Source organism: Grampus griseus (assembly GCF_964374135.1).
Source record: "Grampus griseus genome assembly, chromosome: 17".
In the NCBI taxonomy this organism is placed as follows: Eukaryota; Metazoa; Chordata; class Mammalia; order Artiodactyla; family Delphinidae; genus Grampus; species Grampus griseus.
In genome coordinates, this window is record NC_139011.1 from 39751882 (window position 1) to 39779737 (window position 27856).

At 39.8% G+C, this 27856-nt stretch overlaps 1 protein-coding gene across 2 annotated transcripts; it reads left to right on the forward strand.

Moving 5' to 3' along the window:
• Nucleotides 1–55: 55 nt before the first annotated feature.
• On the forward strand, nucleotides 56–26887 carry MTERF3 (mitochondrial transcription termination factor 3). 2 transcript variants are annotated; one of them, XM_082674933.1, is made up of 8 exons: nucleotides 56–159; nucleotides 2827–3166; nucleotides 4475–4627; nucleotides 9391–9580; nucleotides 13772–13919; nucleotides 14301–14372; nucleotides 15780–15941; nucleotides 26628–26887. In XM_082674933.1, the coding sequence occupies exons 2-8, from the start codon at nucleotides 2842–2844 to the stop codon at nucleotides 26820–26822; spliced, it is 1245 nt and encodes a 414-aa protein (XP_082531059.1). In that variant the 5' UTR covers nucleotides 56–159; nucleotides 2827–2841; the 3' UTR covers nucleotides 26823–26887. The 2 variants fall into 2 exon arrangements, with proteins under 2 accessions (XP_082531059.1, XP_082531060.1); XM_082674934.1 differs by lacking the exon at nucleotides 14301–14372.
• The last annotated feature ends 969 nt before the right edge of the window (nucleotides 26888–27856 follow it).

Sequence of the window (27856 nt, forward strand, 5' to 3'; positions counted from 1 at the left end):
TCTGGCCCACTCCGGCCTCAGCCCACGTGGGCTAGGGAGCTAGGAGCAACCGGCGGGCGGGCAGACAAGTGGGGTATCTGTGCTGCGGGGCAGTTCGCGCGGCCCGGCCAGTCTGGTGGTCCCTGCGAGAAAGACCACGAGGCATAGGCCTCGCCACAGGTAAAGCGGAAACCGCCGGAGCGCGAGGGGCGTGCGCCCTGCTGGGGTTCGGGTCCGGCCCTATCCTGCTGTAGGCCGCGCCCGGGGACCTCTTGGCCTTTAGGTCTTCAATTAAGGGTGAATAGTTTCGTTTTGTTTTCTTGGCAGATGAAACGAAAACGCAATCATGTTGTTTATTCGCGCGCTTTGCGGAGGACGCGGAAGGAGGGCCAGCATGTCAACGGCCTTCCTCCGGAAGTTCGGTTGGGGAACTAAAATGGCCTAGGGAGGGCGTCAATCAGTAGATGAGAGGCCCCTTATTACGCAGCATCCTCCCACCCACCTTTCATCTCCTGATTTCATTTATTAGCCTTACACAGGTCGAAATCTTGAACCCTCGCCAAAGAATATTTAAGTGCCAATTCCTATTCCTAACGAAATACTAAGGCACGCAGTTGAGAACTAGTATATGACATATTTTAATGGACTTCAGAATTACTACAGGTTTTTTTTCTTTAACCTTCCTGATGAAAAGGGTCGTGTTAGCTGATCACGGGGTAGGGCTTTTATACACATGCGCAGATGCTTTACTGGGTTTAAATACTGTGTAAGCAGATGAGCTAACCGTAGTTGCAACTGATTCATTTCCATCCATAAAACATTGGAGCAGTGCAAGGCTCTGGACTAGAGGGAATAGTCACTGGGAGGGTGGATCCAGAGATGAGACCCAGCCCTGCTCTCGTGAACGAACAATTAATCAACTGTTAAGAGGTATACACAACAATGAAATGATGATGTAGTGAAGATAGTGCGCTTGTAAATAAAAACAGAAGGATAAACATTAGTTGTTTGCATAAAGATCTTTTAATGAATATGGATAGAATTCAAAAGCAAATCGTTCTAATGTGAGAGGAGTTTTAATTTGAGCCTTACTCTAGAGGCTTCAGAGTGGGTTTGGGATTTCAGGAGTTTGCTTTAAAGTAGGACATTGCTTAGACAAACTGAGAAGTCAGAACACTTTGGAGCTTAAGATTCACCTTATTGTACCCGTAACCTTTTTAAAAGTTGTCATTTAAAGAATGGTTATTGAACCCCCCCATCATGGGCCAGTCATTGTGCTGGATCACGGTGAGAAACTTAGTCTTAATGCAGCATAACAGGTCTTCTGGCTTCCAGCTCAATGCCCTTATGACATCGCTGTGCAGAGAATGAATATTGTAGGATTGAAGGGAAACACGGCAGATTTGGAGACTCATTTCCCACCAAAGTTTAACAAAAGTCACCTATCCCACGAGGCTATTTATTGTAAATACTTTTTTTCTTTCTAAGATCATTTTAGAACGACAGTGAGACATTTCACTTTTATAAATTCCTTTCAGGAGACTTCCCTAAACCACAAATCTCTAAGAGGAGGTTAGACCCTCAAGCATTTATCTGGTCTAATTCAGAGCATAAAACAAGCTGAATTTCAGTATAGAGAGAAATCAAAAAGTTGTATGCAACAGTTAATTCAGAATTCATTTATGTTTGGTTGTGTAATCAATAATAATATTGATGATGGCTAACATTTGTTGGGCATTTTGCATATGCTGGACTCTATGCTGTATTTTATATGGATTGTCTTAATATAAAATAGTATGCACCAAATTTACCCTTTAATTAAGCTGGCTAAATATAAAAGTCCTTTCCTGATAAAAGTCTCTTTTAAAAACAACTGCTTTTTCGGTCAAAATATACGTATATTCATTGCTGGTTGCTTATTATTTCTGTCTGTTCATTTTGCTTATTAGTTTTGACCCCTTTTTTTAAAAGGCTTTTTCTTTTTTCCTACAAACAGAATTTGGCAAAACTGGTTTTGTTCAATTGTCTTTTGAGGAACAGCTTTATCTGTGTAATAATAGTGCTCAACCCTGAGAATGAAGCAAGAAACAACCTTCTAGATAGCAATGATAATATTTTATGATTCATTTAAGACTAAGTAGAATTCTTCCTGTTTTTATTTTGTGATTAATGTACATACATAAAATGCATCTGAATAATTCAGTGTTATTTTGTTTTATTTTTATTTTTTTGCGGTACTTGGGCCTCTCACTGTTGGGGCCTCTCCCGTTGCGGAGCACAGGCTCCGGACGCGCAGGCTCAGCGGCCATGGCTCACGAGCCCAGCCACTGCGCGGCACGTGGGATCTTCCCAGACCGGTGCAAGAACCCGTGTCCCCTGCATCAGCAGGCGGACTCTCAACCACTGCGCCACCAGGGAAGCCCTCAGTGTTATTTTGATCAGCAATCTTCTTAAATGTCCTTCAAACCAAATTTCAAGAGCACTTAATTGCATCACCTGTTTTCTTTAAATATTAACAGGTTCAGCTGTAATTTGAACATTTACAGATTTTTGTTTTAATTGTTTTTCTTACGCCACTGATTTTGCTTTTTGTTTTTAAATTGCAAAGTATATCTTTATTTTTCCAGTTCAGAAGTTCCTGTCTTTTGGTTTGTAACTGAAACTGCCTTGTTTTGGGCTTTTCCTGAGCTTAAAAACATCTGACTGCTTTAGGGATCTAAATTTATTAAACTCCTTTTAATTAGAAAAAGATAATTTCCAGTTTATCTTTTTGTTGTTTGAATACTGTTTTAAGCATTTAAGTAAAATACGTTTCTCTTTTTTGATAGTTATGTATTTCTTTTGTAGGCTACTTTGAGAAAAATGTCCCTGCTAGCCCAACAGATACCCAGATGGCTCAACTCAATTAAGTTGAGTAGCTTCCTTACTGCTATGCAACTCAGAAAATGTTTTCCCAGAGCAGGAAAAACATTGTTGCCTGGCTTTTTTGCTCAGCCTCACCTGTCCTCTGACGATTGCTTTCTCCGGTCGGGGTTTAAGACTTATCGGACTTCCTCTGTGTGGAATAGTTCCCAGTCTACCAACTCAAGTAGTCAAGAGATTAAGTGCGCCCCAAACACTCTGCTTCCTTCTGTGAATGAGCCATCACAAAAGATACCCAGCTTTGATTCTGAACTGTCTCTAGAAGGTAATTTTCAAGTTTCAGAAAATTCCCCTTTGCCCCACTTCGGTAGATTGAACGACTACCTGTTTACATTTTGTTTGCCCGTTTCAAGTCATACTTTGTGGCAGGAGAGAAAAAGAACAATGCCGCTTCTATTCATTTGCTTCTATTATGCCTCTATTTTACTAACTAAGAAAAAGTTTAGAGATTAATATGTATAAGAATGTTTTATAACTATATGAATAACACTTTCTAAGTTCGTTATTTAGATTCTTTAAAAAAAAAATTTTCTGGTGGTAATTAGGTTTATTAGGATTTAATTTACCCTATTCTATATACCTAGTTAGGGTATAATTTTACCCAAGTAACAGTCCTCCTTTTTGGGTATACGGTCTTATGAATTTTGACATAATGCTTTTAGTTGTGTAACAGCCACCACAAACAACATATAGAACAAAAAGAACAACAAATAGCACATCCCAAAAAGCGCCCTCATGTAGTTTTTTTTAGTCAGTCTTCTCCCTCCTGTGCTTCCCGTTCTAGGCACATTCCTATGCAAGGAATATTTCACTGTAAATGAGATAATATTAGGTTAAGTAGAAGACGAAAGCAAGCAAGCTGGGGGGTAAGGGCAGGGAGGGGTGGCTGGCTATGAGAAATGAGAAAGGGTAGTGATTAGAGACCAAAAATAGAATAAAAAGTCACGGCCCTGATTCCTTAGCCTAAGGTAGGTTACAGTTACCAGCATCTTCTATACTTAAGGGTTTGACTTAAGACAAACCAAACCTCAGACTCAAGGCTATACTAGAGAGGTCAGGTCCTTGGCAAAGGATTGTAGGTGATAGAAACAGAATCATAGAAGTCCTCTTATAGACATATTTGAGAATAACTTGGAGGAGAAGGGGTTGGCTCAAAGTGAAGACACTTCAGAATGTGATGACTTGAACCCATACAATTCAGGCTGGTATGTTGTACTTTTGGCCAACTTAACAAGCTGTGGTAAACTCGATCTCTTTCTCAAAATGTACTTGAAGGTCAGTTGGTCTTTAGCATTCATACCTGTTGATTACAAGTGAAGGAAAGGAATTTTGTACAGGATTTCACCAACAGATTTCTTATCTTGGAGGAATAGTAGTTGATATCTCTAAAGAGTCTTAACCTTACCTCTTAGAAGGTAGAAAATATATGGAATTTTGAGATGTTTCATTCAGAAATGATGCCAAGATTCAAAAAGAAGAAAACTAGGCAAGAGGCTGTCTTTATAGAAAGAGCTTCAAGTGTACAGATTGGAGAGCTAACTCATTTCTCCTTTTCCATATCCTGGCTGCAAAGGACTGGACGATTTGCCTCCATTGTCTCCATTGCAGCCAATTTCCGAGGAGGAGGCCGTTCAGATTATTGCGGACCCTGCACTGCCCCCATCTTCATTCACACTCCGAGACTATGTGGATCATTCTGAGACTCTGAAGAAGTTAGTGCTTCTAGGTAAGTCTGAGTAACCTACACTTATTTTATTGCCTTACTTTTTTTTTTTTTTTTTTTGGCGGTACGCGGGCTTCTCACTGTTGTGGCCTCTCCCGTTGTGGAGCACAGGCTCCGGACGTGCAGGCTCAGCGGCCATGGCTCACGGGCCCAGCCGCTCTGCGGCATGTGGGATCTTCCCGGACCGGGGCACGAACCTGTGTCCCCTGCATCGGCAGGCAGACTCTCAACCACTGCGCCACCAGGGAAGCCCTATTGCCTTACTTTTAAAATTAGCATTTTTAATCTTTATCAAAGTACATACACATACATAGAAGTCAAATAGTGTGAAAAGGCTTCTGGTGATAAACCGCACGCCCAGCTTCATCCTTCCTGACTTCGCACCCCGTTCCCTAGAGTATCTGCTTTCCTAGCTCTTTCTGTTTGTATTTAACCTCTAAATGTGCACGTCATTGCTTATGGTGCTGTTGCTTGGTTCATCAGTTTTAGACATCAGTTAATCTCTCACATGTACACATACTTTTCCCTTTCATTCTCTTCAATTCTCCCAATAGGCTATATTAACAATGTTGAGGTTAATCATTAGTCACTTATTTCATTATAATTCTAAATATTGCTCGACTGCTGTCTAGGAAGTGTGCTATGATTGTTTTCCTTCCTTTTCAACCTTTCATTTTCTTGGAGTTAACAATTGCTTTGTTCTTCATTTGATTAGTTTTCTTTAAATTTTCCTACAACTTCCAATGGCCTCTCAGGACAGTTTTTCCTACAGTCAACCCTATCAGATGATATATTACTTCCATTTCCCTACTACCCTGACCTTCCTTCTGGAGCCCGCTATCCTCCTGATGTGGATGGTTTCTCTCTAGGCCTGCTCCATAACTATCTTAGCTTGTTGACTGGGAGGATGCTCCTAGATCTGGATGGTTGAAGGCAGCCAAGAGATCTGCCTGCAAACTTAGGTTCGTCCTCTTATCAATATTTTCAGTCTAGCACCTTATTGCTACTTTCTGCTTTTCCCATTATCTCTGGACCTGGAACTTCTCTTACTTGATTTTCCCAGATAAGAAACCTCCTTTGGGGGATTGAGAGGAACAGGATGGGCAAGGGATTATCTCAGATCCACTGCTTCTCTCATTGCTTAGTCACTGCCTTAGTTTTCAGTGAAAAGTTAGGAGCTTCCTGGCTTGATATTCTTCCTTTCAGCAGTGCTGCCCTGGTAATCTCTCTAACATTAGTGCTCTTTCTAAAATGCGAATCTGCCTATGTCAGTGACCTCCGTGAAATCCTTCTAAGCTCTTCCTGGTCTGGCCCTTGCTTAGCCTTTCAGCTTCACTTGCTTGCCACTTCCCTCCTTTTTGTTGGCCAGGTCTGACAACTGGAGAACTTAACTCAGGTTCAAGTAACTTCCCAAATGTCTTCTCTGACCCTCCAGATAGAGTGACCCTCCTCTGGGCTCTTTGCATCACCCCCTGCTTACCTCAGTCCTGGCAATAATAACACTATTATAATTGTTTACTCATCTGTCCCTGTGCAAGTTACTCAAATGTATAGGGAATGGCCTTTGTTCTCAAGAAGCTTCAGGTCTTCAGGAGCATCTAAATACACATACATAAGAATAACAGGGGCTTCCCTGGTGGTGCAGTGGTTGAGAGTCTGCCTGCCGATGCAGGGGACACGGGTTCGTGCCCTGGTCCGGGAGGATCCCACATGCCACGGAGCCGCTGGGCCCGTGAGCCATGGCCGCTGAGCCTGCGCGTCCGGAGCCTGTGCTCCGCAACGGGAGAGGCCATGGCAGTGAGAGGCCCACGTACCACAAAAAAAAAAAGAATAACAAATCCAAAAATGCAAGGTGAAGTGATAAATTCCACACAGAGATACACATAAAGTGTTCTGTGGGTTCAAAGGAGAGAGAAAGATGACATCTGCTGCAGGCATGAAAGCTCAGGGCTTTCCCAGCCCTGTGAGAGGTGCCACGGGTAATGCCAGATAAACGTGAGACCCATGTGGTCCCTACATTTAAATAATTCACAGTATACCTAGAGCTTTGAAATATGTTTCAGCCACTCCTTCATCTGTATGCTGATACTTCAACAGCACGTCTTGGCAGTAACTTAAATAACAGTACCCTAGAGGAACCATGATTGCATTGTTAAGCAGTATTTTTGAGGACTCAAGTGTCCTGGTTCTTCTCTGCTTCTCAGATCTGTTTTCTCCCTTTCTCTGCTTGTTCTTTATCCCAGGAGGCTAACCTCTGCACTCGGCCTCCTTTGCCAGCTGGCTTCTGGGCAGCTTCAGCAGTGGGGGGCACTTGTAGGAGAAGAGGGAGGGCAGGTGGGAGCTGTTTTCCCTTTTCCCTCCCAGCCTTGGGTCATGGAACTGCCTTGTTCCATGGCAACAGCTCCTACTGAGCAGCCCTTTCTTTATAGCTTCCGGCTCCCTCTGGGTTCTCATAACACTCTTTCCTCCTTGTCCCTTTAGCGCTAGGGATGCCCTTGTTTGTTCCCTTGACTCTGCTCACACCACTGTACAGAGTCCCTTCATTAAAGTGTTTTTCATTTGAACTTTCTAGGACAACTACTGTTGCCTGCCAGATCCTGATTGATGCACTAAGTATGTGTAACCATAACTGAATACAGTGGTAATTATAGTTACTGAACTGATGGGGTAAAGCCAACTTAGGCTGTGGTCACCTAGAAGTTAGAATCATGTATTATTCATTTTTTATATCCGCATAAGTGCCTGGTCCCATGAGAGGCATTCAGTGACTATTTTTTCAAGTTAATGAAATCGTGAGTAAGCCCAAGTATTTGTGCTGACAGCAGTGTGCTCTCCTGGTGAGATTCTGCTCTCCTGTTGCTGTTAAGAAGCAGCTTTTCAGGAATTCGATTTCAGCACAGTCAGGGTGTGACGGCTCATGCTGAGTGAGGCACTTCAGCACATGTCATCTGTAATATTGAGTTAAGTTTGGAGTCCGAACCCTTTATGTTATTTTCAAAGCATCCCTTCCCACATTTATCACAGATTTTTGGAACTAGTTTCTATCTTATTTATCCATCCATCGAATAATTTAATTTATTTTTCTATTAGTATTATTTTTAAATTATAAAAGAATTACATCTAGTTGTTAAAAGTGCAGACTGTTACAGGAGAAAGAACTCTTACCATCTCTACATTTCTAGTTCCACTTTCCAAAGGTAACCACTGTCACCAATTTGTTGAGTACAAATTTTCTACCCAAATACATACATTACCCCACCTTTTTCTATGCAAATACATGTATTACAGAAAGCCATACAATGGCTTGTGTAGTCATACTTAATATTATTTTTAAAATTCTGTGTTTTCTTCTAGTAGCTTTAGAGTGGTAGTAATTTCTATCTGAAATTAAGTTTTGTATCAGACATGGAAGGAATTATTATTTTTCAAATATATAGCTAGAGATCCCATTATATTTTAATGAATAGTCCATCTTTTCCCTTATTGATTTGAAATGTCCTTATTGTATACTAGATTTGTAGTTCATCCTGGATCTGTTTTTGGTCTTCATTCTGTGTGTATGTGTGTGTGTGTGTAATCTGTTTTTCTGTTCATGATCATCTTATATCAATACCTGTTTTAATATCAAGAAATTTGGGTTTGGAATTATATTTGGATCTAATAATACATGGAATTATAATTTATTTTTCTGGTTGTAGACACCATTAAAAAACAGTGCTTTTATTTCATTGTTTTTATATTTAAGACTGTAAAGTTGCATCTAGAAATCGGTTTGAGAGTTACATTTTAACCTGAAGAAATATTTTTAGCAATATAAAATTTAAGTCTAAACTAAAGTTTTACATTATTTTCAAATGTTTATTTTAAAGATAAGGAATAGGCCTTTCCTATTTATGTTTAATTTTTAAAAATCAGGTAAAAGGAAAAAAGCGAGAGAATAAAATGCTTAGTTTTAATGAGAATTTTGAATCAAGGGTTACTTTGATTCCCTGCCTAATTAACGTGAACATCGAATTATATCCATAACCAAAGTAAAATAACAACTTGCTTTCTCCCCCTTCTTAATCTCTCCTGTCCCTTGTCTCATTTACTTAGATTACCTAAGATTCTAAGGATATGTGAAGGTTGAAGGTGGTATACTTTCTGCTTCGTTTTGTGCTTGAGGGCTGTATATGTTCACCTGCTTCATGCAGACATTTCTTGAGCTCCTTCAGTACTTGTCTTCATGCTAATAAAGCATAAAGAAAATACAATGAGTAAGACACAGGGTAACTTTTATTCCTTCTGTGGAGGGGATCAGAAACAAATTTTTAAAATAATGCTTATAATTAAAGAAATGATAAACTTCAAAGAAAGTAACAATTCATAGGGTTTGTTACCCTGCAGAAATTACCAGTTAATCAGTTACTGTGGAGATCATTAGGGGCACATAAGCATCCTGCAAACAATATTCAAGAAACCATCGGTAAAAATGATGATCCTAGGTCAATATGACGTAGTGAATTTGTTTTGGGTGGAAATTTAGCCCCAAATGCACTGTTTTCCTTTATACATGGCTTTGAAATAAGTACTACATTTTTTAAAAATTTATTTTTATTTCTGCAACCAAATTAGTTTAAAAATCTTTAGAAGTTTCTATTGGCCTGTCTCAGGTCTCCTTGGGATGGGTTGTTGATCTCCATCAGGAATTTCTTGTGTTTCTGTACATAAAGTTTAATGACTCAGCCAAGCAGTTCTCTTCAAATGGTGTTCGTAACTTATTACAGGAGTGGATTTATCCAAGATAGAAAAACATCCGGATGCAGCCAACCTCCTTCTGCGACTGGATTTTGAAAAAGACATTAAGCAAATACTCCTGTTTCTTAAAGATTTGGGCATAGAGGATAACCAACTGGGAACATTCCTGACGAAAAACTATGCTATTTTCTCTGAAGACCTTGAAAATCTTAAGACCAGGTAGGGCTTTTACAATGATTTTCACATAATCCTAGAAGTGGCTATGAAGAAATATATGTGTAAGTTATTTTTTTAAGTCTCAGCAGCACAAGGATCTACTGAGGTAATTAATGAATGTGAATGTTATTTTTTTGTTATGGACCTTCTTTGATCAAAATTAAGTATCTAAATCATTTCTTTTGTTCAACTACCCATCATTATTTTTATGATTTCAACTTAATGCTAAGTCAATCCTTTGGAAACTGGGATAAGTTTTTTTAAAAATCCATTAACCATGGCTAAATTATCTGATAGTACACTTAAAATTATGAAAGGCTGATCTTTTCTGTTGTTCTTTCTGGACAATTTTTGATGGTAGACATTTGACCTTGTTTTGGCAAATATTGTATAATTTGCTTAATCATTTCTGTCTATTTTGGTTTTTCCTTTTTTTCTTCTTTAAATAGCACTTTTATAAACATCTTTGTACTTCATTCAACATTCAAAGAATTTATTGCATCTGTGAGAATTGATACAGTGAGATAGTATTGATCTGTGAGGTAAGAATCCTGCTGGGCATTGGGCACACCAGAGAGTGAGACAGAGTCTGTGTCTCATAAGTTCACATCTTGGATTTATCATCACCCCCACCTCTCACGTAAATTAGGTCTTCCCAGATTGCCTGAATGAGAACACTGTTCACCCCGCTGCCCAGATCAGAAATACTGGTGTTAACTTTGGCTTCTCTTCTTTTATCATCCACATCTAATAAACTACCAAGGCCTGTTGGTTCTATTTTTATTGCTCTCAAATCAGTCAATGCATTTCTCTTAATCTTCACTTTGAATACTTTACCTCAGGTCCCCATCATTTCACGTGAAGAATACCGCAACTGTCTCCTGACTAATCTGCCTCTAATCTTCTCCCCCTAGACTATTCTCACACCGGTTTCAGAGAGCTTTGCAGTTCCTTGAACTATCAGAGTCTAGTCTCTGAACTAGGAAAAAACAGAACAAAAAAAACTACATTTCTTATATTGAATAGTTTGAACCCTATTATATATGCAAGGCACTGAGATAGACACACTCTCTCCCTTCATGTGACTTACAGTCTGGTGGAATATAGACAGGCTATTACAATACAGGGGAGGGAAAGAATGATTCTAGGAGACTCAGTCTGACATGTCTAGCTCTGCTCCTCCTGACTGTCTGGAACGCTCATTCTCTCCCCATTTAAAAACCAGCTTGCCCTTTTGCTCAAGATTTAGTTCAAGAAAGAGTACATACCAGGAGGTGGAGATCATTGGGAACTGTTTCAGAGGCTGCCTACTGCACCTTTATTATTAATATCCCCATTTTACAGGAGAGGCACAGGGAGGTTAAATAATTTGCCCAAGATTACCCAGCTAGTGTAAGTGGCAGTGGGATTCAAATCCACTTAGTCTAACTCCAGAGTCCTGGCTACTACACTGTACTATCTCCCTACTTTTAAATCTATGAAGGAAACATAAGCTTAAAAGCAGCTTAAGTTAATTTGCTCAAGATCACACATGCTTCTAACAATTAAAGAATACTCTCATGTAATAGTATAGTCTGATGTTTCCTAAACCTGGCTGACTGCCAAAGTAAACTGGAGCATTTTAAAAAGTTACTTGGAAGTTTTTAATAGGTAATTTATCACATGTACTCAAAAGGGTATACAGTGAAAAGTAAGCTTCTCCTGGAAGAGGCAAAGGTATGATAATCTTTTTTGAACTTACCTTCTGGCTCTGGTATGTACAGCAGTCTTATTTTCTAGAATTTCTATAATAGCACTGATCGCATATACTTGTTTTCTTTTCAATGAAGAGAATTTGAAATGTATTAAAAAGTTGGTTGATTCTTTTTAAGAATTTTCAAATGAATAATCTGCATTTAAGTTATTAGAAATTTTCTTTCGGCTGGGCCTTATATCTTAATTTTTTATTGGAAAAGTTATCACAGTAGATAACAGTTTCAATAATATTTTTATCAGATATTGATCTTTCCTGTGTCCAAAACAAAGGAAAAGAATGGTAATTCTCCTTCCCAACCTACATATTCCTGTCCCTCATCAGCCTTGCAAGACCCATCTGTGGCGGCAGCTACTATTATCAAGTTTTTTGTTCAACTAGCTAAGAATGTTCTATCATATGCAAGCATGCATGTGTATCTATGTATACACATACACAAGAACACATGTACCTACAGTATGTAGCATTTATGCATACCATTCTGCACCTCACATTCTTACCTTAACTCTATGTTGGGGATAGTTTTTATTGGCTCTGCCTATTTTAACCCTTTTATAGTTTATACTGTGGATGTGTCTAGTCCCCTTTTGGTAAACATGGTGGTTGTTTCTGGCTTTACTATCACAAAGAAGCTGCAGTGACTCCTCTTATATATACATCATGTCACATATTGGTGTATATCTGTAGGATACATTTCTAGACGTAGAAGTTCTAGGTCAAAGGATATATGCATTTATAATTTTAATAGATATTGACAAATTGTCCTTCATACAGGTTTTCCAGCTTACACTCCCACCAACAGTGTACAGAAGTGCCAGTTTCCCTGTTCTCCACACTAATACAGTGTCATCAAACTTTAGGATTTCAGTTCATTTCATAGATGAAAACATTGCCTCATTGTTTTGGAAATGACGTTTGGAGCATCAGATGTTTGGAGGATCTTTTCTTTTTTTTGAGGATCTTTTCCTATGTTGAACTTCTGTTTACATTTCCTTTTCTATAAATTAGAAGTGTCCTTTGCTATTCTTAATTGGGCCTTTTTCTTTTTTTGGTAAGCGTTTTTTTATATATTAACAAAATTAGTTCCTTCTCTGTGACATGTTGTAAATATTTTCCCAGACTGTCACTTGTCTGACTTGGTTGATGATTTCTTTTTTGCCTTGCATTTAAATTTTGTATGTAGTTAAATTTATCAGTTTTTTTCTCTCATTGCCTCTAAGGGACTGGTTTAAAGGGGTAATAGTCACTGAGTATAAAATATAATAAGTTCCAATATATGGTATAAAAGTATCGTAGTCATTAGAAGTAGGCATCCCTGAGTTCAAGTTTCAGCTCTGTTATTAATTAGCTGGTGGTCTAAGACAAGTTATTTAACTCCTCTGAGTGTGTTTTTTCAAATGCAATGTGGGAAATTTACCTGGCCCACAGGGGGTTGTTTTGTTTTTTTGTTTTTGTTTTTCTGATGAGAATTAAACAAGATAATGTCCAGGGATATTTCAGGCACTTAATTAAACTGCCTTTTACTATGTTTATAGATTTTAAAAAATCAATAATGTTATTTTATAGTCAAACTTCCTGTATTTTGCTACCTTACTTTGTTTCCCAGAAATTTAGCAGGAAACTTCTCAGTTGTTAACAAAATACATATTGAAGGACTGCAGTAAAAATTATTTATGAAAATACATTCTCGGGGCTTCCCTGGTGGCGTAGTGGTTGAGAGTCCGCCTGCCGATGCAGGGGACGCGGGTTCGTGCCCCGGTCCCGGAGGATCCCACATGCCGCGGAGCGGCTGGGCCCGTGAGCCATGGCCGCTGAGCCTGCGCATCCGGAGCCTGTGCTCCGCAACGGGAGAGGCCACAGAAGTGAGAGGCCCGCGTACCGCAAAAAAAAAAGGGGGAAAAAAAAGAAAATACATTCTCAGTAAATGTACTAAAATAAAAAATTCCAGGAATTCCCTGGCAGTCCAGTGGTTAGGACTCCACACTTCCACTGCTGGGGGCCTGGGTTTGATCCCTGCTCTGGGAACTAAGATCATGCAAGCCGCACAGTGCAGCCAAAAAAAAAATTTCCTCTTTTCAGTCTTAGCCCTGTTTGATGGTCTTTCTTTGTAAAAAGAGTTCTGAATCCCATCTTTTCTTAATTTGTGTGTTTTCTATTCGTAGCAAAAAAACCAAAAAACTTAAATAGAAGCTATTTCATTTTTTTCTACCAACTAGTAAGTCAGATTAACTGAAAAGGGAATCTGTTAGCGGGTTTCAGAAATATTTTCTGTTTCCAGTTATAAATGGAAACCATTCTAAAGTTGGATGGATGCTCGTTTTGTTTTAACCATATTTGGGGCCATTATTATAGAATGTTTTTACTTAAACTTTTTTTTGGTGTGGGAATATGACACTAGTAAATATTTATCATATGTGCATGTATTTTGTTTGTTTCTCTAGGGTGGCTTATCTACTGTCAAAAAATTTCAGTAAAGTGGATATTGCACAGATGGTCAGAAATGCACCATTTTTGCTGAGTTTTTCAGTGGAAAGACTGGATAACAGATTGGGATTTTTTCAGAAAGAACTTGAACTTAGTGTGAAGAAGGTAAAGAGAAGGAGAGAATTTGTATGTTTCCATGTCAGCTACATTTAGTAACTGTTAAATCTCATGTTTCTAACAGATACTTGGCCTGTATGAATTCTATAAATGCCTGATATTTTCTGTACAAGAATGAATTACCTCGCTAGGTTAATCATATAGCTATATCATTTTGTAATAATTCCATCAAGTTGGTTTCTCAAGTTTTATTCTGAGCACTGGTTTTTTCCCTCAAACAATATTAAGTTTATGTATTTTTGGGTTCCTTAGCATTTTTTTACTGGGTCATATTTTAAATTTTAGTTTTGTATTCCTAGTAATGCCTTGTTTTTTCCAACCTAGTTGAATATGCATACATATTAATAATAGATTGTTTTATAACTGTAGACTAGAGATCTGGTAATTCGTCTCCCAAGGCTACTAACTGGAAGTCTGGAGCCTGTGAAGGAAAACATGAAGGTAGGATGACTGTTAGTTTTTGAGAAATCAGCTTCTTTAGGTGGTTAAGTCCTCTGAAGAGGATAGATTTGCTCCCATCATCTTAAAGAAAACTAGATTGTAAAAGAAGTTATTTCTAAAAAGATAGAGGAAATGATATAATAAATACCTAGCAAGCAGTTTATCTTAGTTTATAATTTTTTCACATGTCAACCAGGTGTTACATGAGTTAGTCTCCTTGCAGACATTGATACCCGTAATCCTAGCGGAGCAGGTTAGGTATCTGGATGGGACCTGGAAGCTGCTTCCTTTGCCCAGGGTGAGGGTCTGTGTCTTCGTCACCTAGGCGGGAGACGAGCTGTGGAGGCTGGAGCCAGAAGGCTTCTTTGAAGAGAGCAGTAGCCAGCATATTGCTCTCCTAGAACCTGTGCCAACTGCCAGCTCTAGATCTATCAGAGAACATACCAGACACTCCTTACTGTCCTCCCTCCAAGGGAATAGGATAGAACCAGGGGCAGCTGACTTGTTAGTATACAAAGCTGTCGGAGTATTTGAAATTATTATATTAAGCCTATTTTCTGAGGTGCCTAAAGTGTTTCATACTCGGCCGTTGAAGACATTTTTATTGAGCGCCTGCCCATGCGCTGTGCTGGGGAGATAGTCCCTGCCGTTGTGGAGCTTACGGTCCAGTGGGGGGAATCTCCCGCGGAGCGATGAGAGGAACGGATTGGTCAGGGAGCATGGGATACTGTGAATGCACACAGAGGACCTAACCTACGTTGGAGTGTTTTTTTTTTTTTAATCATCTCTGTTTAGAATTTTGACATGTAGTTTTTCCAGATGACATGCATAGGAGTGTGCTTGGGAGCAGAGGCTCAGAAAGCACTTTGAGAGTCTTACTGTTGGTCTGTGTGGTGTGGGGCCCGCACAGATAACCTGCGCAGGCCTCCTGTGAGCACCGTTACTCTTATTTCGTAATTATGCTAGCTCCTTTTGGTGATCTTCATTGTGGTCATCAGGCTGTGATTAGCTCATCCTCAGGAGAGGGGTTTAAAATTCAGGTTACCCCAGAAGCAGGAAACTATGAACCCGTAAGGTCATTGGACTAGCCATCTCCAGATTTTTTTTTTTTTTTTTTTTTGCGGTACGCGGACCTCTCACTGTTGCGGCCTCTCCCGCTGCGGAGCACAGGCTCCGGACGCGCAGGCTCAGCGGCCATGGCTTATGGGCCCAGCCGCTCTGCGGCATGTGGGATCTTCCTGGACCGGGGCACAAACCCCTGTCCCCTGCATTGGCAGGCGGACTCTCAACCACTGCGCCACCAGGGAAGCCCCATCTCCAGATTTTAATGTCCTTATTTTAAATTTTGAAAGAATCAATGTGTCCCCTGGCATATTACCAAAATAACTATTTCTATCTTTCTCTTAGGTTTACCGGCTTGAACTAGGTTTTAAACATAATGAAATTCAACATATGATCACCAAAATCCCAAAGATGTTAACTGCAAGTAAAAGGAAAATTACCGAGACTTTCGACTACGTGCACAATGTGATGTGCATTCCGCACCACATCATTGTCAAGTTCCCGCAGGTGAGGAGCGCATAGCTCGCTGCTCTGTAAGAGCTGTCATCGCCCTTCATCTGGAGCTGCTCTCCATGTGCACAGTCCGCTTGTGAAAACCCCTTGCTGTTTGTGAAGGAATCAGACCAAATGCAGTAGAGTTCTGAGAGTGGTATTAAGGTCACGTTTCTTTTTGCGCATCTTTTTAGCAAGACCACATCTAGCAAATGCAGTAGATGGATCACTTGTGAAAAGTTTACATCTTCTAGGGCATTCATGTACATCTCCAGAGGAGAAATGAGTGATGAATCTATTTCCCTGTAGTTTGTAACCTAGTCCTCGTTCTGCCTTTGGAATCTAACGTACTCTCTTGTGCTTTTCTCCCTTTAAATTTGAAATAGATCACTTCCCTTAAAGGTCCTTTCAATTCTAAATGTACTTTTCCACTTAGTCTATCTAAATCCATTAGTTAACAAGCCATGTTATAATGATCTCCTACCAAAGCATAAAACACTTCCAGTTAGCTATCATGCCAAAGCCATAATTATATTTTCTAAGCTAATTAGACTTTTTCCTGTTCTTTACTTGGTGAATGACATTATCTGCTTGTTCACAAGAATGTTAACTTTTTGAAAGCAGATCTTGTCTGATTTATACACTGCTGAATTCCCAGAGCCTGGAACTATAATGGGCCAATTAGTAGGCACTGGATAGATATTTGTTGAACACATGATTGATTGAATCTCATAAAAGTCATCCTTCTTTCCTATTTGGCATGTGAATAGACACTCAGTGAGTATTCATTGGATAAATGAAAGATTGAATTTCATTAAAGTGCTTCCTCTACTCCACTTGCCAAATGTGTTCTTGATGTAAAGGTGGGCAAAGAACTATGACTTTAATATAACTGTCAGAACTAGACTGCATTTGGTGCAGTTCCCTCACAAATAGTAGTATCATATGTACGTATCATACTTCACTCTGAATGGGCCCTTAATAGAGCATTTTTCTATTTCATCAAATGCATGTGTATTCATTATAAAAAGTTAGAAGCCTGCAGTTGTGAAAATTTGGCTTATAGAAACATTGTAAAGTAAGTAGTCTTCAACTGAAAAGCAATGACAATTAGTTTTCCACTGGGTTGATAAATAATTCAGTGACAGTAGAGCATGATAAGAGAATATGATTTGAGGATAGAAAAATCAATGAGTCATGGTCTGTATTCTTGTGGAACTCATAATCTAGCGTGGAAGACAAGTATTTAAAATGTAATTGCTTTACATAATGTTAGAGTCTTAACAGATATTGTATACAGCTATTGATTTAATTTAGGAGAGGTAGGAAAATCATAGAAATAATAAGTTATTGATTGTTCATTTACTGTGTGCCAGCTCTGTCTTTACTGCTTTACTTATATTAATTCATTTAATCTTCACAACAACCATATGAGGTAGGTACTGTTATTGTCCCTATTTTCCAAATGAAGAAATTAAGCATAAAAAGATTCAGTAACTTGTCCAGGGGCCAGAGCCAGGATTAGAACTGTGGCAGTCAGTTTGAAAACCCATGCTCTTACCAAAGATATACTGCCACTGTAAGAAGTGACATTTGAGTTGTCAGTTGAATGAACTGGGTTTAACAGTGGACAGAAACTTTCCAAGTAGAGAAAACTATAAACTTGACCAGATGCATCAAAATCAGTTGTTTAAAAACACAGATTTTAGGCTCCCCAAATCCTAGCTTCTGGGAAGCGTGGTTATAGACCTGTGGCTTCCATATTGGGAGGATTCTCAGATTCTTAGGGGTCTGGGTAGGATTGCTTTAAAAAAAAAAAAAAAAAACCTCATTGGGAATTCCCTGGCAATCCAGTGGTTAGGACTCAGTGCTTTCACTGCTGGGGGCCTGGGTTCGATCCCTGGTCCGGGAACTAAGATCCCACCAGCCGTGTGGCACAGCCAAAAAGAAAAGAACGAAAACAGCAACAAAAAACCTCATTAATGGAAAAATACATTAACTGACAGTGAGGGAATGGATGTAGACTTAAAGCTTTTGGCTGGAGCTTTAAAAACTTAGTGCTGTGAAACAGTTTTCTCATGCAGATTACAGTTCTGGTTGGTACATAATTTTATGATTAATTAAAAATTGGGAAACAATTATAACTTTAAAACTATGGTTAGTCATTTCAAAGCAGTGACCATGGTAGGCAAAGGATAACAAAAGCAGTGAGGGTAACGAACATGAGGAAACCACTAGTTCAGGAAAGAGGTTATATTCAGGATCCCCTGAAACCTTGTTTCTCCTCTTTCCCTGTGGGTTTCTGTGAAGGCAGAGCTGGAGTCTATGTTAGGACAGGAGGCGATCAGTAATTCTTAAGTTAGGGTTTTTTTGGTGGTTTTTGTTTGTTTTAATCCTTGAGAACTTAACGGATCATTGATAGGATGAAACCTTTCTGACATTGCAAAGTGGCCCCTGGTGGTCAACAACAACAAAAAAAGAGAGAGAAACTCAGTCTGAGCCATGACTTTTGGACTTGAAAGATCACATAAAATCTGTGATACTAAAGTCACTTTGAACCACTGGGAAAGAACTATCTGGTCATAGCTGTATAAGTGCTTCGAAGTGTTACTATATTTAGGAAATATAGTTTGGGAGCTTCAGAATCATTTGTGGCCTTGTCCGTATGTTGTATGATAATTTTGTAAGCCGAGAGTCACTGGAAGCGTCATACTTCTAAAGAAATACATCTAAAAGCTTCTTACATCTTTTGACCAGTAATAATGCGGTAATGGGAATTTAGTTACCAAAATGAAGGCAGAGCAGCACATAATTTGTTTCTGCAGAGGGAGTAAAAGATGTTTTGTTCCAAAAGCAAGCCAATCCCACGTTGAGTTAGCACACTATATTTTTTTGGTCACTGTTCTCAAATTACTTTAGTTTTCATCAGTTGTTTTTCATACTGTCCTTTCCAAGTGATCTGTTATTTATTTTGTCTCCACTCGAATATAAAGAAAGACTCCTGGAGGTTATGTGCCATGTGGAGTGTCCCCAGTGTATCTTGATATACAGTGAAGAGAGGGACCTGAGACCTAATACTGAATGTGGGTTCATTGGGCCTTGCCAGGGAGCCTCACAGATGTCTCTTCAGCTTAGGGCTCTATTGCAAGTCTGGCCAGATCTCGCAATTCTCCCTTCCTCCTTGCAGCTGGCTTTAGGGACTTAGCCTGCTTCTGACTCCCTTTTAAAGTTACTGTATTCACTCTATTCCTCAAGAGTTTAATCCCAAGGCAGGTTCCTTTGAACCCATGAAGTCCAGCTTCATTTCATTTTGATACTAGTCAGAGGGAGCAACGGGAATTAAGAAAGAAAGAAAGGAAGAAAGAAAGAAAGGAAAATAGGGATGCTTCACAGATTATGAAATCTTACACAGTTTTTGATGCCATAAACTTTGATCTCTGACTTTGGTTCTCCAACTTGGCAGGCATCAGAATCCCTTGGAGGACTTGTGGGTCCCACTCTCAAAGTGTCTGATTTGGTAGCTTTGGGCTGGAGCCTGAGGATTTGCTTTTTTAACAGCTCCTCTCGTCTCCCTGGATTAGTCTGGTCTTTGCCTACAAGGTAGCCCTTTATTATTTTACAATTGTTCTGCTTGTTAGTTTTGAGTCCCTTTTAAATCATAATTTCTTAGCAGAAGGCAAAGGATTTAAACCCTCTAGCATTTATAATAATTTTTGGTTTATTTTTTTCTTTTTAACATCTGTATTGGGGTATAATTGCTTTACAATGGTGTGTTAGTTTCTGCTTTATAACAAAGTGAATCAGTTATACATATACATATGTCCCCATATCTCTTCCCTCTCGTGTCTCCCTCCCTCCCACCCTCCCTATCCCACCCCTCTAGGTAGTCACAAAGCACCAAGCTGATCTCCCTGTGCTATGCGGCTGCTTCCCACTAGCTATCTATTTTACATTTCGTAGTGTATATATGTCCATGCCACTCTGTCACTTTGTCACAGCTGACCCTTCCCCCTCCCCATATCCTCAAGTCCATTCTCTAGTAGGTCTGTGTCTTTATTCCCGTCTTGCCCCTAGGTTCTTCATGACATTTTTTTTTCTTTGATTCCATATATATGTGTTAGCATATGGTATTTGCTTTTCTCTTTCTGACTTACTTCACTCTGTAGGACAGATTCTAGGTCCATCCACCTCACTACAAATAACTCAGTTTCATTTCTTTTTATGGCTCAGTAATATTCCATTGTATATATGTGCCACATCCTCTTTATCCATTCATCTGTCGATGGACACTTAGGTTGCTTCCATGTCCTGGCTATTGTAAATAGTGCTGCAGTGAACGTTGTGGTACATGACTCTTTTTGAATTATGGTTTTCTCAGGGTATATGCCCAGTAGTGGATTGCTGGGTCATATGGTAGTTTTATTTTTAGTTTTTTAAGGAACCTCCATACTGTTCTCCATAGTGGCTCTATCAGTTTACATTCCCACCAACAGTGCAAGAGGGTTCCCTTTTCTCCACACCCTCCAGCATTTATTGTTTGTGGATTTTTTGATGATGGCCATTCTGAACGGTGTGAGGTGATACCTCATTGTAGTTTTGATTTGCATTTCTCTGATTAGTGATGTTGAGTATCTTTTCATGTGTTTGTTGGCAATCTGTATGTCTTCTTTGGAGAAATGTCTATTTAGGTCTTCTGCCCATATGTGGATTTGGTTGTTTGTTTTTTGATACTCAGCTGCATGATCTGCTTGTATACTTTAGAGATTAATGCTTTGTCAGTTGCTTCATTTGCAAATATTTTCTCCCATTCTGAGTGTTGTCTTTTCATCTTGTTTATGGTTTCCTTTGCTGTGTAAAAGCTTTTAAGTTTCATTAGGTCCCATTTGTTTATTTTTGTTTTTATTTCCATTTCTCTAGGAGGTGGATCAAAACGGATCTTGCTGTGATTTATGTCATAGAGTGTTCTGCCTATGTTTTCCTCTAAGAGTTTGATAGTGTCCGGCCTTACATTTAGGTCTTTAATCCATTTAGAGTTTATTTTTGTATATACTTTTAGGGAGTGTTCTAATTTCATTCTTTTACATGTAGCTGTCCAGTTTTCCCAGCACCACTTATTGAAGAGGCTGTCTTTTCTCCACTGTATAGTCTTGCCGCCTTTATTAAAGATAAAATGACCATATGTGTGTGGGTTTATCTCTGAGCTTTCTATCCTGTTTTCTGTTGATCTATATTTCTGTTTTTTTGTGCCAGTACCATACTGTCTTGATTGCTGTAGTTTTGTAGTATAGTCTGAAGTCAGGGAGCCTGATTCCTCCAGCTCCGTTTATCTTTGTCAAGATTGTTTTGGCTATTTGGGGTCTTTTCTGTTTCCATACAAATTGTGCAATTTTTTGTTCCAGTTCTGTGAAAAATGCCATTGGTAGTTTGATAGGGATTGCATTGAATCTGTAGATTGCTTTGGGTAGTAGAGTCATCTTCACAATGTTGATTCTTCCAGTCCAAGAACAAGATGTTGATTCTCTCCATCCGTTTGTATCATTTTTAATTTCTTTCATCAGTGTCTTATAGTTTTCTGCATACAGGTCTTTTGTCTCCTTAGGTAGGTTTCTTCCTAGGTATTTTATTCTTTTTGTTGCAATGGTAAATGGGAGTGTTTCCTTAATTTCTCTTTCAGATTTTTCATCATTAGTGTATAGGAATGCCAGAGATTTCTGTGCATTAATTTTGTATACTGCTGCTCTACCAAATTCATTGATTAGCTCTAACAGTTTTCTCATAGCATCTTTAGGATTCTCTATGTATAGTGTCACATCATCTGCAAACAGTGACAGCTTTACTTCTTCTTTTCCAATTTGGATTACTTTTATTTCTTTTTCTTCTCTGATTGCTGTGGCTAAAACTTCCAAAACTATATTGAATAATAGTGATGAGAGTGGACAACCTTGTCTTCTTCCTGATCTTAGAGGAAATGGTTTCAGTTTTCACCATTGAGAATGATGTTGGCTGTGGGTTTCTCATATATGGCCTTTATTATATTGAGGTAAGTTCCCTCTATGCCTACCTTCTGGAGGGTTTTTATCCTAAATGGGTGTTGAATTTTGTCAAAAGCTTTTTCTGCATCTATTGAGATGGTCATATGGTTTTTCTCCTTCAATTTGTTAATATGGTGTATCACATTGATTGATTTGCGTATACTGAAGAATCCTTGCATTCCTGGGATAAACCCCACTTGATCATGGTGTATGATCCTTTTAATGTGCTGTTGGATTCTGTTTGCTAGTATTTTGTTGAGGATTTTTGCATCTATATTCATCAGAGATATTGGCCTATAGTTTTCTTTTTTTGTGACATCTTTGTCTGGTTTTGGTATCAGGGTGATGGTGGCCTCGTAGAATGAGTTTGGGAGTGTTCCTCCCTCTGCTGTATTTTGGAAGAGTTTGAGAAGGCTAGGTGTTAGCTCTTCTCTAAATGTTTGATTGAATTCACCTGTGAAGCCATCTGGTCCTGGCCTTTTGTTTGTTGGAAGATTTTTAATCACAGTCTTAATTTCAGTGCTTGTGATTGGTCTGTATATATTTTCTATTTCTTCCTGGTTCAGTCTTGGAAGGTTGTGGTTTTCTAAGAATTTGTCCATTTCTTCCAGGTTGTCCATGTTATTGGCATATTGTTGTTTGTAGTAATCCCTCATGATCTTTTGTATTTCTGCAGTGTCAGTTGTTACTTCTCCTTTTTCATTTCTAATTCTATTGACTTTAGTCTTCTCCCGTTTTTTATGGTTGAGTCTGGCTAAGGGTTTATGAATTTCATTTATCTTCTCAAAGAACCAGCTTTTAGTTTTATTGATCTTTGCTATCGTTTCCTTCATTTCTTTTGCATTTATTTCTGATCTGATCTTTATGATTTCTTTCCTTCTGCTAACTTTGGGGGTTTTTTTGCTCTTCTTTCTCTATTTGCTTTAGGTGTAAGGTTAGGTTGTTTATTTGAGATTTTTCTTGTTTCTTGAGGGAGGATTGTATTGCTATAAACTGCCCTCTTAGAACTGCTTTTGCTGCATCCCATAGGTTTTGGGTCATCGTGTTTTCATTGTCATTTGTTTCTAGGTATTTTTTGATTTCCTCTTTGATTTCTTCAGTGATCTCTTGGTTATTTAGTAGTGTATTGTTTAGCCTCCATGTGTTTGTATTTTTTACAGATTTTTTTATCCTGTAATTGATAGCTAGTCTCATAGCGTTGTGGTAGGAAAAGATACTTGATACAATTTCAATTTTCTTAAATTTACCAAGGCTTGATTTGTGACCCAAGATATGATCTATCCTGGAGAATGTTTCATGAGCACTTGAGAAGAAAGTGTATTCTGTCATTTTTGGATGGAATGTCCTATAAATATCAATTAAGTCCATCTTGTTTAATGTGTCATTAAAACTTGTGTTTCCTTATTTATTTTCATTTTGGATGATCTGTCCATTGGTGAAAGTGGCGTGTTAAAAGTCCCCTACTATTTTTGTGTTACTGTCGATTTCCCCTTTTATGGCTGTTAGCATTTGCCTTATATATTGAGGTGCTCCTGTGCTGGGTGCATAAATATTTACAATTGTTATATCTTTTCTTGGATTGATCCCTTGATCGTTATGTAGTGTCCTTCTTTGTCTCTTGTAATAGTGTTTATTTTAAAGTCTATTTTGTGTGATATGAGAATTGCTCCTCCAGCTTTCTTTTGATTTCCATTTGCGTGGAATATCTTTTTCCATCCCCCCACTTTCAGTCTGTATGTGTCCCTAGGTCTGACGTGGGTCTCTTCTAGACAGCAGATGTACGGGTCTTGTTTTTGTATCCATTTAGCCAGTCTGTGTCTTTTGGTTGGAGCATTTAATCCATTTACATTTAAGGTAGTTATCAGTATGTATGTTCCTATTACCATTTTCTTAATTGTCTTGGGTTTGTTTTTGTAGGTCTTTTCCTTCTCTTGTGTTTCCTGCTTAGAGAAGTTCCTTTAGCATTTGTTGTAAAATTGGTTTGGTGGTGCTGAATTCTCTTAACTTTTGCTTATCTGTAAAGGTTTTAATTTCTCTGTCGAATATGCGTGAGATCCTTGTTGGTTAGAGTAATCTTGGTTGTAGGTTTTTCCCTTTCATCACTTTAAATATGTCCTGTCACTCCCTTCTGGCCTGCAGAGTTTCTGCTGAAAAATCAGCTGTTACCTTTATGGTGATTCCCTTGTATGAAATTTGTTGTTTTTCCCTTGCTGCTTTTAATACTTTTTCTTTTATTTAATTTTTGATAGTTTGATTATTATGTGTCTCAGCATGTTTCTCTTTGGGTTTATCTGGTATGGTACTCTCTGGGCTTCCTGGACTTGACTGACTATTTCCTTTCCCACGTTAGAGAAGTTTTTGACGATAATGTGTTCAAATATTTTCTCAGACCGTTTCTTTTTCTCTTGTTCTTCTGGGACCCCTATAATTCCAATGTTGGTGCGTTTAATGTTGTCCCAGAGTCTCTGACACTTTCCTCAATTCTTTTCATTCTTTTTTCTTTATTCTGCTCCCTGGCAGTTATTTCCACCATTTTATCTTTCTGCTCATTTATCCGTTCTTCTGCCTTTGTTTGATCTTTAGTTCTTCTAGATCCTTGTTAAATGTTTCTTGCATTTTCTCCTTTCTGTTTCCAAGGTTTGGGATCATCTTTACTATCATTACTCTGAATTCTTTTTCAGGTAGGTTGCCTATTTCTTCTTCATCTATTTGGTCTTGTAGGTTTTTACCTTGCTCCTTCGTCTGTAACATATTTTTTTTGTTCTTTTATTTTTTTTGATGGGTGGTGCTGTATTCCTTTCTTACTGGTTGTTTGGCCTGAGATGTCCAGCACTGTCGTTTGCAGGCAGTTGGATAGAGCTGGGTCTTGGTGCTGAGATGAGGACCTCTGGGACGCCTCACTCCGATGGATATTCCCTGGGGTCTGAGGTTCTCTGGTAGTCCAGCAGTTTGGACTTGGAGCTCCCACCACAGGAGCTCCGGCCCTACGTCCGGCCTGGAAACCAAGATCCCGCAAGCTTCGTGGTGCAGGAAAAAAAAAGGAAGAACAAAAGAAAAAAAGGAGCAGTACAATATCAAAGAATAAAAAACAAAATAAAGGGCTTCCCTGGTGGCTCAGTGGTTGAGAGTCCACCTGCCGATGCATGGGACACGGGTTTGTGCCCGGGTCTGGGAAGATCCCACATGCTGTGGAGCGGCTGGGCCCGTGAGCCATGGCCACTGAGCCTGCGCGTCCGGAGCCTGTGCTCCGCAACGGGAGAGGGCACAGCAGTGAGAGGCCCACGTACCGCAAAAAAACAAACTAAAATTAGAAAGATAAAAAATATATTAGGAAAAATAAAACTATAATTGAAACTACTGCAACAAGGTAAAATAAAACCACAGCAGGAAAAAGAAAAATAGGCGGGGGGGAGGGCAGCAAGCCAAAAGGAGAGATCACTAACAAACCATAAAGAATAAAATGAAATTAGAAAAATAAAAGATTTATTAGGAAAATAAAAATATAAAAGAATCAACAACAATGAATCAACAAGTTAAAATAGAACCCCAGTCTAAAAGAGGAAAAAATAAAAGAAAAAAGGAAAAAAGAAAACCTTGGTTATGGGGGTGGAGTTTAGGTGGGGGGTGGAACTTAGGCATGGGTGGGGTTTGGGGGGCAGGACCCAGGTGCGTGGGGGTGTGACATTTGAGCGTGGGACGGGGCCTCTGCTTAGGACCTGCGCAGAAGGGGGAGGCAGCATGTGGGAAGGAGGGCTGTGGAGTGTGGGCTTCTGGAGGTAGGAGGAAGGGCCCTGGGTGAGGGTGTGTGGGTTTGGTTTAGGCCCAACTCATTGGAGGGGGTCTCCCAGTGTAGAGGTGGGGCCCTGGGTGGGGTGTAGGGGCGGGGCTTGGACTCTGCACTTTAAGAGGGAGGCTCTGAGGGCAGAGGATTAGTCCTGGGAGCCCAACAGGCTTCCCGGTGCCTAAGTGGACAAGGAAGGCACTGGCCTCTTCCCTTACGTTCCTTCACGCCCCTCCCCCATCATCTACCCCAGGGTCTCCCCCGTCGCCGCTGGACCCCTAACCGTGGGTGGGTCCCGCTGGGTATAGGAACTCCTCCCCTCCCCCAGCCACCCCTGAGGGGTGCCGGTCCCGGAGGTCCAGCTTTTACTTTTGCTCCCCCTTCCCTCCCTCCCACTCCCTCAGGACCCGCGCGGCTGGACCTCCTTGGTGGGCAGAGGATCAGGCCCGGGATCTCAGCAGGTTCCTGGGGGCCCAAGTGGGCGCGGGAAACCTGGCCACGCTCCCTTTTGATCCTCTACCCTCCCAGTGGTTCCCCAATTTCCCCCTTCCGTCGTGGGATCCCTTCCCCTCCCCCAGCCGCCCCTCAGGGGCACCAGTCCCGTCCTGCCTCCACTTCTCCTCCCCCTTCACTCCCCCCACGCCCCACGTCCTACCTGGTCGCTGGGTTTTCCTCCCGTCCCCTTAGGTGTCCGTGGTTCCCCACCGGTGCCTGCTAGGTGACCTCGTTGTGAGGAGATGCGAATTCCATATCCTCCTAGTGCGCCATCTTGACTCCGCCCCCTCAATTCTTTATATTTGTTAGCCTATTAAAATTCTTAGATAAACATTTTTATAGTTCATCTTTCAGTGCACAGTGCTTTTTAAAAACTTTTTTTTTCTTTTCTAGGTATTTAATTCAAGGTTGTTTAAAGTCAAAGAAAGACATTTGTTTCTTGCCTATTTAGGAAGAGCACAGTATGATCCAGGAAAACCTAACTACATCTCTTTGGACAAATTGGTATCTGTGCCTGATGAAATATTTTGTGAAGAGATGGCCAAGGCCTCAGTACAGGACTTTGAAAAATTCTTAAAAACTCTTTAGTTTTTGATAGATGTTAAAATGTAATAATGTAAAGTGAATGTACATATGAATAAATATATTTTAAAATAAATACCTCAAACCTCAATTGATATCGGAAACAATTTCTTAATATTATAAATTTGGGAACACTTCTGGTAGATGTTTCTTACAAGTTCCTGGTAAGTTAATTCGTCTTTGACTCAATCAATTCCTTCTTGGGAAGGAGAGAATTAAAATATAGCAAGCTTAGAGAAAGAGAGTCAGTTTACTAGGCTGGTGTGTTGTCCTTCTGGTGAAGATGAGAACAGTAGAAGATTTTCCTTTTTATTTTCAAAGTCTTTTATAGTGGTTTCATCACAAGACAGCTCTATTTTCTTTGAAGTGTTAGGAGTTTCTGGGGCAGGCTATATTATCCATCTAATATCTATTACTCGCTTAGATTATGCTACAGAACACATTCGATTTGGGATTATCTACACTGTTATGTTTCTGAGCAAAGATAGTCAAAGTTGCCCACAGCTGGCTACTGAGAATCAGGAAAGGAAAAGGGATAGGGAGGAAAGTTGTTTGAAGGTGAGCAATGAGACATAGTAAAAGGCCATAACAAACCTTTGACTTTTTGCCAGTGTGTAAAGATTTGAAGCATGAATACTTTTTTTGTATTTTCCATTTACCATTTAGACATGTAATCCTGGGCAAATGATTTAACCCGTGCGTCTGATTCTTTATTTGTAAGGTGAGGCATCCTGGCTTCACTTACCTGCCTGAGGATCACGAGATTGAGCAGACTGTTAACACTGGTGGCCCCCAAGGAGCCACACCTGGTATCTGCGCTCGCACTGTAGCCCCCTCCCACGCTGACTCAGCCGGTGCGCTCTGCTTCATGGGACACTTGTGCATCTGTGCTTGTCCTCTTGGAACCCTGAGCCAGGATGGAAAGAGGTCTGGTGAGTCTTGGAGAAATGAGGTGGAACAAGACTCCTGACCAAACCTCAGCTATTCCGGCTCTGCCACCTGGGCACCAGGTAAGGGAGTGAAGAGGCCGTCTTGGATAT

Coding starts and splice junctions, on each gene's coding strand:
- MTERF3 (XM_082674933.1), top strand. CDS start 2,842: ATGTCCCTGCTAGCCCAACAGATACCCAGATGGCTCAACTCAATTAAG. Junction 3,167..4,474: donor TTCTGAACTGTCTCTAGAAG/GTAATTTTCAAG, acceptor CTGGCTGCAAAG/GACTGGACGATTTGCCTCCA. Junction 14,373..15,779: donor CTGTGAAGGAAAACATGAAG/GTAGGATGACTG, acceptor TCTTTCTCTTAG/GTTTACCGGCTTGAACTAGG.